Raw genomic sequence first — 10,000 nt, 5'->3', positions numbered from 1 at the left:
ACCCTCCCTCACCTTACACCCTCCCTCACCTTACACCCTCTCATCAACACCCTCAAGTCTGTGATCTCTAAATGTAATCAAGGAAAATACTTAATGACTGGTAAGGAATAACTGCCTTGCTCTTATGCAGCACAGGTCCTGAGAAAGAACCAAAGAGATTAGAGGGGGATTTAGAGGAACCACATGCACATAAATACTTTACAGTTCAACTCAGACAGCAGGAGTCTGGAATCCCAGGTGGGTGTGTGTGGTACGTGTGTGTGTGTGTGTGTGTGTTGAACGTGGTATGTGAATGTGTGTGTGTGTGTGTGTGTGTGTGTGTGTGTGTGTGTGTGTGTGGAACGTGGTACGTGTGTGTGTGTGTGTGGAACGTGGTACGTGTGTGTGTGTGTGGAACGTGGTACGTGTGTGTGCACCCGTAAAACCCCGATGACAGGGGAGACCACAAGGGGAAGCGAGGGAGAGCGACACTGACAGTAGAACACACACACACAGAGATGATCCAAGCACAGGGTCCTGAATCCCACCTCCCTTTTCATGTCAGCACACTGGGACAATCTGGCATTAACTCAATGATTTAGGAATATCAGATTCTGACAACAGTGACCTATATAATCCAAATATTGTCTCTATGTGTCTTAGTCATAAATACTTTTACTACAATTGTCATAGTACAAGCGCAGTACATACGTACAAACATCATACCAGGGGGAATTTGAACCTAAACCAACATAATATGCATTATTTATTTATCTCAGTGACTAACCCTAACCCATATCATAGCACCAAACCTGACATGAATAGAGGAGTGGTGTTCAGGGCTTGTGTTTGGTCGACCGCGTGAACCAACCAGGCTTCTGGGCTCTAATAACAGAACTGATAGAGATGGGCGGAGCTGGGAGGCTGGCTGGCTCCTCCCCCTCCAGGAGGAAGGAGGCGGCCAGGCCGGCAGCAGAGAGGGCATGGCCTGAGAGAGAGTCCACTAGCGTCCCATTGAACACCTCCGGGACCAGGTAGCGAATCAGTTCCAGCGATTTCTCCCGGTCGGGGGGTGTGTCTGAGTCCGCTGCTTCACAGCCAATCACACGGAGCCCAGGTGACATGAGCATGGTACAGTACGCTAACACACACACACTATCGCACACACTAACGCACACATACATATACACGTACACTAATTATGCACCACCATAACATACTAAATCAAAAAGTGTTCTTGTTTCTGGAAGGTTCTGGTGCTTACCTGGCTTGGACAGGGGCATGACTCGAGGGAATTGTCTTCTGCAGGGGCGCAGAGGGCTAGGGGAGAGAGAGACGTCAACATCAGCCTGTCGACACACAAAGACTACACTCTTCTAGGTGAAGACCCTGGGACAGGTTCTGCACCTCATTAGGTCTTTGCAGAGCGGAGTGAAGGGCTGCTTCTGGTAGTGACCGAACACCTCGAACACGATGGGCTGGGTCTTGATGTACTCCACAAACGACTTGGTGACTTCAACAGCAATCTGGAAAAGCAACGTTTTATACATGTTTGAGAGAACCATGTGAGCCTGTTCCTCTGGGTTTGTGACGGCTCTGGATGGAGGTTCTTACGTTCTGAACGTGGTAGAACCCCAGAGGAGGTCCACGGCCCGTGTTCTTCAGGGGTTCTGTGGAGAACGCCTCGTCATGCCTGTGGATGAAGCTACGCAGAACAACACCTGTCAGAGAACCTGCATCTGCGAGAGACGGCACACCAACACAGGCTCTTCCCAGCTCCTCCCACCACAACACTGTTAGAAACATTAGAAAACCCAGTGTGAGGGGTGTGAATCTCTTACTTGAACTGGCAGAAGATGTCTGCGTACTCAGCAGAGATGCTGGAGGCCTGCAGGATGGTGACTCTGAAGGTGAACACGGTCCCGATCCTCAGGTGCTCCAGCGCTCCGTCCACAGAGCCCTCCACACCTGCCTTCAGGGGGCTCTCGACCTCATCAGCACTGGCTGTGGAGCAGGGGAGCACAGGGGTCTCGGTCAGGGGTCAGGGGACAGAGATCTTTATTATCTCACCACAAGTAGCCTCTTGTTTCTACCACCCAGAGAAACTCACCACAAGCAGAGTGGGACCCTGATCTCCCCTCATGCTGTTTTCAACCATTAGACCAAGATGAGATCATATCAGTCTCAGTCTCCACTACCCCCCCCCAGCTCTTAACGTACACGTGTTGTTGTTGACCTCATCCGCTGAGGGGCCGGACTCTGCTCTCTGGCCCTCTGCGCTCTGGCCCTCCCCCTCCACAATCCTCAGCTCCTCCTGGGGCGGGGCGGCCCGGGACACGACCACAGGGCTCGACTCCTGGAACTGCAACCCAGCACAAGGACACCCCCCTGTCAGTGTGAGAGGTCCCTCGCTGCATGCTCGTCCTGTCCGGCCGGGGCGGGGCGTCGTACCTGCTGGAACTGCTGGTCCTCAAAGGAGATCTTGGCGGTGCCGGACTGCCGGACGCCGGAGCCGTAATCTGGAGCCTCCTCGTCCGCTGGAGGGAAACACAGAGCACCTTCACTTCACTTCCTCTAGCAGTCACACAAAGCCTGTCCTTCAGGCACACCACCCCCACCTGCCTTCCACCACCCCCACCTGCCTTCCACCACCCCCACCTGCCTTCCACCACCCCCACCTGCCTTCCACCACCCCCACCTGCCTTCCACCACCCCCACCTGCCTTCCACCACCCCTCACCTGCCTTCCACCACCCCCACCTGCCTTCCACCACCCCCACCTGCCTTCCACCACCCCCACCTGCCTTCCACCACCCCCACCTGCCTTCCACCACCCCCACCTGCCTTCCACCACCCCCACCTGCCTTCTACCACCCCTCACCTGCCTTCCACCACCCCCACCTGCCTTCTACCACCCCTCACCTGCCTTCCACCCCCCATCACCTGCCCTACACCCCTCACCTGCCCTACACCCCTCACCTGTCTTTCACCCCACCCCTCACCTGCCCTACACCCCTCTCCTGCCTTCTACCAACCCCCACCTGCCTTACACCCCCCCTCCCCTGGCGTCTGCAGGTCCAGGTCTTACCTGAGATGGCCTGGACTGCCACCCTGAGGAAGCCCTTCACCTCCCCCTTCTCACTCACGACAGCTACGCGGTGCACCAGGGGCACGGGGTACAGCAGGTTACTGAGGTACACGAAGGATCTGGAGGGAGGGGAGGGGGGAGGGAGAAGGAGTGAGGAGGAGAGGAGAGGGATGGAGACGGGGGAGGTTTGGTGGGAGGGAGGAAGAGAGAGAAAGAGAGACAGTGGGAAAGAGAGGGAGAAAGGAAGAAATATTAATAGAGAGAATTCGAGAGAATAAAAACTAGGAACATTGTACAGTGAGGTTGTAACACAGCACAGGACAAACACGACATCAAGCTGCAAAGCAACCAAAGAGAAGCTGGACCTGTTCTCACACCAGCTGCCCTGACCTCTGACCTCTGGGGGGCTAGGTCCTGATGAGGATGATTTACTGGGACACATACAGACTGTTTAGAGGAAGAGTGTTGGTGAGGCTGGGGAGGCTACGGAGCTGGTGTTGAAGGAGAAACTCTCTCTTCTGTGTGTGTGTGTGTCCTGTAGTTTATGTGATTGCAGATCTTCTACTGAAACAAGCTGGGATGTCTGTGTGTGTGTGTCCTGTAGTTTATGTGATTGCAGATCTTCTACTGAAACAAGCTGGGATGTCTGTATCTAGTGTCTGAAACAGGACAGGACAGTTCTAGAGGGATGCTGTAATGGGGTGAGGAATCAGTATACATGTAGAAATTTGTCAGGTTTTGAATATCAACAGGAGCAGATTAGATTAATTAATTGCTGATTCTGTAAAGGGGTGACAAAATGTTAACAAGGACTGACAGCATAAGTTTAATTTTTTTGTGTGTTTTGTCAGATACTTAGCTAACACCTACATGCTGACTTCATACTGAACCACTGTTCTGTGTTGCAGTCTGAAACTACATTTCCCAGAAGCCTCATTAGACATGTAAGGGTCAGGGGGCGGTAGGAGAGGGAGGCGTACAACAAGACTGGTGAGGTGCAAAGAAGACATGCTTGAGACAAAAAGGTGAACAAAATATGCTTTCAGCTTCTTGACTCAAAGGAATCAAAAGCAAATCAAAGATAAATAATTACATGGAACAGGGCTGAGCTAGTTAACACAGCCAACAGCTTCAGGTATGCTACACCAAAAACTAAAAGTACACACAGGATGAAGACAGAAACCAGATGAGCCCATGAAGCCCTCTGCTGATCAGAAAATCCAAGTAAAATTTGATTAAAAAAAAGGGTAAAATAAACAACAAAAATGACTTGTGCTCTGGCATGCCTAGTAGAAACCAGCTCTTTCATCTTGAGATAACAAGTCTTCTGAATCACCTTGAGGTGTTTCTCTCCTTCAGAGAACACTGATGTTGTGGCAGAGAAATAACGCCAAAAGGAGGTTAAAATAAACCAAGTATCGGAGATACATGTGAGGCATGTCTGTACTTCAGCAGATCGTGTCCTTGAATGGGAGCTTCTATGTAGCATTTAGATGTACAAAACAAATGTGTGACACACCTCAAGCAGGTGTTGGGGTACAACGTTGCTTGGATTAGGATCGAAACAGCTGGCATGAGTTGATTGACCAAGGCTGGCTGACGAGGTGGTGTGAGCAGTCTGGTCACTGTCCAGGAAGGGGACTATAGCTCTGGTCTGGGTTTCAGCCAATCAGGTGACTGTGTAGCTCAAGGTATGTGCTCACAAGAATAGTCAGTCACTTTATTCAGAGGGACCCTAATGATCACCTGGAGATGTTTAACAACTATTACCATCAGCAAGCTGTAAACTGTCCTCTGGTGGTAAAGATAGTGTTAGGGTTAGTGGAGGGAGAGGAGTTAATGATAGTTAAACATCTACAGGTTCTCTATGGTAGGCCTCTCAAAATAGTGTTACTGTCCTGTCTTGTTTTGTGAGATACGGCATAAAAATGATAAGAGACAAGCGGAAAAAGCTGCTAAATGTAAAACAGATCTTCCTTAAATGTTTGGTCACAGGTCAATGTCAGATGTCTAACCCTAAACATTTCAGTTGGACAGCTGTGGAAAAATGTTAAAGTGTGTGTGTGTGGGGAGGGGATCTAATGAGGTGTTAATGATTACAAGGTTTTATGGGGGTTTATTTCTTAAAGCTTCTGTTAAGAGCGTGCTAATTAAAACCTGGAGAGGCGTGGCTGAGAGCAGACTGGTTCACCAGGCCTGGTGAGAGGCAGGGAGGGGCTCTGGACAGATGACAGGCAGCTGAAAGAGAGACTGGGGATGCTGGTTTTGTATCTAGATCCAGCAGGCCGTCATTATGCCCCCTGTCACATGTTGACACATGGAGCCTGAGGTGAGGACTTGGTGAGGACCCTGCAGAGATATTAAACGGCCTCCCGACCACGGTCGCCACGGTGACAAAACCATCCAGGAAACTCCCAGTTCTTGCAAGCACACACACACACACACATCCCAGTTGTCAGCTGCATGTTCACAGAGAGTGTGTGTCGTGTATGAGAGTGTGATTGTCAGCATATGTGTGTGTGTGTTCAGAGAGGCAGATCCTGTGTCTCAGAGTGAAAGAGCTAGTTTCCTCCCCAGCTCGCTCCTGAAGCCTCACCAACCTTCCCACTACACTGAATATGGGGGAGCGGTCGTAAAAAGGGTCCTGGCCTTCACTGGCGCCTTGGCAGACCCCTCTCTCCTCCTCCTCCTCCTCCTCCTCCTCCTCCTCCTCTCCCCCCAGCTCCGAGCACGAGTCGTCCACAAAGATATCATCGTCCAGGTCCTCCAACTCCGCCAGCTCCTCCTCCTCCTCTCCCCCTCGCCGCGAGTCAGCAAGCTCGGTAATTTCGGAGGTGGAGAGGGGGGGGGAGGGGGTGGGGTCGCTCATGCGCTCGCTCATGCACGTGTTGAAAATGGGGTTGCTGGGGCAACCAGAGACATGGGAACCAGGTTAGTACAGCAGAGAGAAACACACACCGCCAAGCCCCGCCACCCAGGTCAACATGCCGGGGCAGGGGTCTAGTCAGAGAGGGTGCGTTGGGTTTATATGACTCTCCTTCCCCACACATCTGTGTGACTACAGGACGACAGGTATGCAGGGGTGGAGTCTGCGTAGGCATACTTCATACCCCCACAGGGTTTCCCATGGTAACAGGCAGTGATAGATGGTGGGGGGGGGGGGGCTTGGTAGGGTTAAAGTACGCTCACCCCTTCCTGCTAGACAGCAGGTGTGTTTAGCTTTGGTTGTGTTGATACTGCAAGCCCACGTTCCCTCAAAAATACAGTTCTGATCGGAACATTATCAAGGAACCACAATAAAAAATTATATTAATCGGAAACTGTAGTCATTCTGCCTCCACCCTAAACCCCTCAACAACAAACGCTAAACAGTATTCAGTCACTACATTACCCAGAATGCTTGTGTACTGGTATCAAAACCATGCATCGTGATCCTACAGGAGAATCGTGGTGGACTCTTCCTGATGTTGAAACTTTTTGATCCAGACAGTTTGTGTGACCAATCATGAGCATGCCTTTTCACTTTGCCCTAACCAGGACCATGCGGTTGTGTTCACCCTAACCAGGACCATGCGGTTGTGTTCACCCTAACCAGGACCATGCGGTTGTGTTCACCATAACCAGGACCATGCGGTTGTGTTCACCATAACCAGGACCATGCGGTTGTGTTCACCATAACCAGGACCATGCGGTTGTGTTCACCCTAACCAGGACCATGCGGTTGTGTGCACCCTAATCAGGACCATGCTGTGCCTCTGTGGTCTGTTTACCTGCCAACCAGCCGGAACCAAGGGAAGCGGTCGTAGAAGGGGTCTCCTCCGGTCATGACGTTCTCACAGTCCTCGATGGTGGAGCTGGGCATGTCTGCAGCCCGGTCATACATGTCCCTCATCAGATCCAGCCTCTGCCTGTAGGAGGCAGAACCACAAACATGTGCCAAAAATCCTAGGATGTCCTACCACATGTCCCACTATTAAAAGTAAAAGGTAAAAGTATGGGATTTCCTACAGCAGAACTTCCTGTCTGTCTGTGGTTGTAGAACCACCCTGACCTTCTCCAGGTCCAGTAGAACCTACCTCAGCTTCTCCAGGTCCAGTAGAACCTACCTCAGCTTCCCCAGGGTCCAGTAGTGTGTGGCTCCATTCTTCAGGTCCTGCACCTCCACAGCCACCACAGTGCGAGGGAAGGGGCTCTGCTCCCTGTCCTTGGACGCCTCCGAGGGAAGCAGGTCGGGGGGCAGGGGGGAGTACAGGGTGTCCGTCAGCAGCACAAACTGGAACTGGACCTGAGAGAGAGAGAGAGACAGAGTGAGAAAGAGAGAGAGCAAGGGATATTGTAAGATGCAGAGATAAAAAAAGTTTACATGGATAGACAGGCAGATTGATTGATTTTTGTTTAGCCAGGAGATCAAAGTAGTGGTGATATTCAGGAACCTTTTTCTTGAGCTCCACGCTGATGGCGTTGGCTTCCTTCAGGAAGATGGCGTTTCCCCATAGCAGGTCTCTCAGGGAGGTGAACTGGTAGCAGCGCCACTTACGGAAGCCCCACAGGGCCATCTCCCTCTCTCTCTCTGTCCACGGGACTGGGGGGCAACAGAGGTCAGAGAAGTGTTTGGGTTTGTGAGAAGTCTCAAAACAACTCTACTGATGCACAAACAAGGTGTTTAGGGATGTATGCTCTAGTAGTAGACCCACGTAGATACAGTGTGTTTCCTGGTGGTATGACTGTGTGGTCCGATAAACCTTTTTGCATACTGCCCATGGACTTTATAACTGATACTGTGTGAATGACAGACTGTGTGAATGACACAGAGAACAGTAGTGACTGTTGACATCATCTATGGACCAGATGTTGTGGGGACCAAGCAGAAGGAGGTCCTGGTGTGTTGGCTGTTCAGCTGAGCCGTCAGGACGTTCCACCCACCTTCCTCCTCAGGCTCCTCCTCTTCCTCCGCAGCGTCAGGGTTACAGCGGTCCACCTGCTTCTGAAGAGCTTCCAGCTTGCTCTCATAATCCTGTGGGATTACAGGTCACTGGGATTACGGATCACAAAGTCATGATCTGGCCTACAGTACTGTTGTTGTAGGAAGTGAACCTGATCAGGTACCAGGTATGATACAGTTCCTAATCATGGTTAGGGTCAGGGGTCAGGGGTCAGTCTCACCAGCCTCTGCTGCTCCAGCAGGTTGTTGGCCTCCTCTCTCTCCCTGCGGTACTGATCCTCCAGCTCCTGCAGCCTGCCGACACAACCACAGATAGAACCATGGAACCATAGATGGAACCACAGATGGAACCATAGATGGAACCACAGATGGAACAATGGAATCTCCTATATTTTCCTTTCCTCTCTCCTCTCTCTCTACACATATCCTCTCCTCTTTACATGCACCTCCATCTGGTCTCTGGCCTCCTCCTCTCTCCCTCTCACTCCTCCTCTCCCTCCTCCTCCTCTTCTCCCTCCTCCTCTCCCTCCTCCTCTCCCTCCTCCTCTCCCTCCTCCTCCTCTTCTCCTCTCCCTCCTCTCCCTCCTCCTCTCACTCCTCCTCCTCTCCCTCCTACTCTTCCTCCTCCTCCTCTCCCTCTTCCTCTCCCTCCTCTCCCTCCTCCTCTCCCTCTTCTTCTCCTCTCCCTCCTCTCTCCCTCTCACTCCTCCTCTCCCTCCTCCTCCTCTTCTCCCTCCTCTCCCTCCTCCTCTCCCTCTTCCTCTCCCTCCTCCTCTCCCTCCTCCTCTCCCTCCTCCTCCTCCTCCTCTTCTCCTCTCCCTCCTCCTCTTCTCCTCTCCCTCCTCCTACTCCTCTCCCTCTTCCTCTCCCTCCTCTCCCTCCTCCTCTCACTCCTCCTCCTCTCCCTCCTACTCCTCATCCTCCTCTCCCTCTCCCTCCTCTCCCTCCTCCTCTCCCTCCTCCTCTCCCTCTTCTTCTCCTCTCCCTCCTCCTCTCCCTCCTCCTCTCCCTCTTCTTCTCCTCTCCCTCCTCCTCTCCCTCTTCTTCTCCTCTCCCTCCTCCTCTCCCTCCTCCTCTCTCTCTTCCTCTCCCTCCTCTCCCTCCTCCTCTCCCTCCTCCTCTCCCTCCTCCTCTCCCTCTCCCTCCTCCTCCTCCTCCTCTCCCTCTCCCTCCTCCTCTCCCTCTCCCTCCTCCTCCTCCTCCTCCTCCTCCTCCTCCTCCTCCTCCTCCTCCTCCTCCTCCTCCTCCTCCTCTCCCTCCTCCTCTCCCTCCTCCTCTCCTCCTCCTCCTCCTCCTCCTCCTCTCCCTCCTTCCTCCTCCTCTCCCTCCTCCTCTCCTCCTCTCCTCCTCCTCTCCCTCCTCCTCCTCCTCTCCCTCCTTCTCTCCTCCTCCTCCTCCTCCTCCTCCTCCTCTCCCTCCTTCCTCCTCCTCTCCCTCTCCTCTCCTCCTCCTCTCCCTCCTCCTCCTCCTCCTGCCTCCTCCTCCTCCTCTCCCTCTCCCTCTCCCTCTCCCTCCTCCTCCTCCTCCTCTCCCTCTCCCTCCTCCTCTCCCTCTCCCTCCTCCTCTCCCTCCTCCTCCTCCTCCTCCTCCTCCTCTCCCTCCTCCTCCTCCTCCTCCTCCTCTCCCTCCTCCTCCTCCTCCTCCTCTCCCTCCTCTCCTCCTCCTCCTCCTCCTCCTCCTCCTCCTCCTCCTCCTCCTCCTCCTCTCCCTCTCCCTCCTCCTCTCCCTCTCCCTCCTCCTCCTCCTCCTCCTCCTCCTCTCCCTCTCCCTCCTCCTCTCCCTCCTCCTCCTCCTCCTCCTCTCCCTCCTCCTCTCCCTCTCCCTCCTCCTCTCCCTCCTCCTCCTCCTCCTCCTCCTCCTCCTCCTCTCCCTCCTCCTCCTCCTCCTCCTCATCCTCCTCCTCCTCCTCCTCCTCCTCCTCCTTCCTCCATACCTCTGGTCCATCTCCTGCTTCATGTCGATGCCCTGCTTGTCCAGCAGCTCTCTCTGGGC

General features: G+C 53.3%; 1 protein-coding gene across 1 annotated transcript in view; it reads right to left on the bottom strand.

Annotated features, from left to right (window-relative positions):
* kif1aa (kinesin family member 1Aa) overlaps positions 1–10,000 on the bottom strand; it is a 35,539-nt gene that overhangs the window by 14,214 nt on the left and 11,325 nt on the right. Inside the window, exons 7-22 of the mRNA XM_062450083.1 lie at positions 9,942–9,994; positions 8,230–8,302; positions 7,990–8,080; positions 7,500–7,648; positions 7,173–7,351; positions 6,837–6,974; positions 5,667–5,969; positions 3,067–3,185; positions 2,431–2,516; positions 2,200–2,341; positions 1,821–1,983; positions 1,594–1,684; positions 1,387–1,505; positions 1,244–1,299; positions 823–1,069; positions 134–138 (exon numbers count right to left, since the gene is read on the bottom strand). Coding sequence (XP_062306067.1) covers positions 134–138; positions 823–1,069; positions 1,244–1,299; positions 1,387–1,505; positions 1,594–1,684; positions 1,821–1,983; positions 2,200–2,341; positions 2,431–2,516; positions 3,067–3,185; positions 5,667–5,969; positions 6,837–6,974; positions 7,173–7,351; positions 7,500–7,648; positions 7,990–8,080; positions 8,230–8,302; positions 9,942–9,994 — 2,014 coding nt within the window. The remainder of the gene's footprint in view (positions 1–133; positions 139–822; positions 1,070–1,243; positions 1,300–1,386; positions 1,506–1,593; positions 1,685–1,820; positions 1,984–2,199; positions 2,342–2,430; positions 2,517–3,066; positions 3,186–5,666; positions 5,970–6,836; positions 6,975–7,172; positions 7,352–7,499; positions 7,649–7,989; positions 8,081–8,229; positions 8,303–9,941; positions 9,995–10,000) is intronic.

This window comes from Osmerus eperlanus, chromosome 24 (genome assembly GCF_963692335.1).
Source record: "Osmerus eperlanus chromosome 24, fOsmEpe2.1, whole genome shotgun sequence".
NCBI lineage: Eukaryota > Metazoa > Chordata > Actinopteri > Osmeriformes > Osmeridae > Osmerus > Osmerus eperlanus.
Note: the sequence above shows the minus strand (reverse complement) of the source record. Positions and strands in the feature narration are given on the sequence as shown.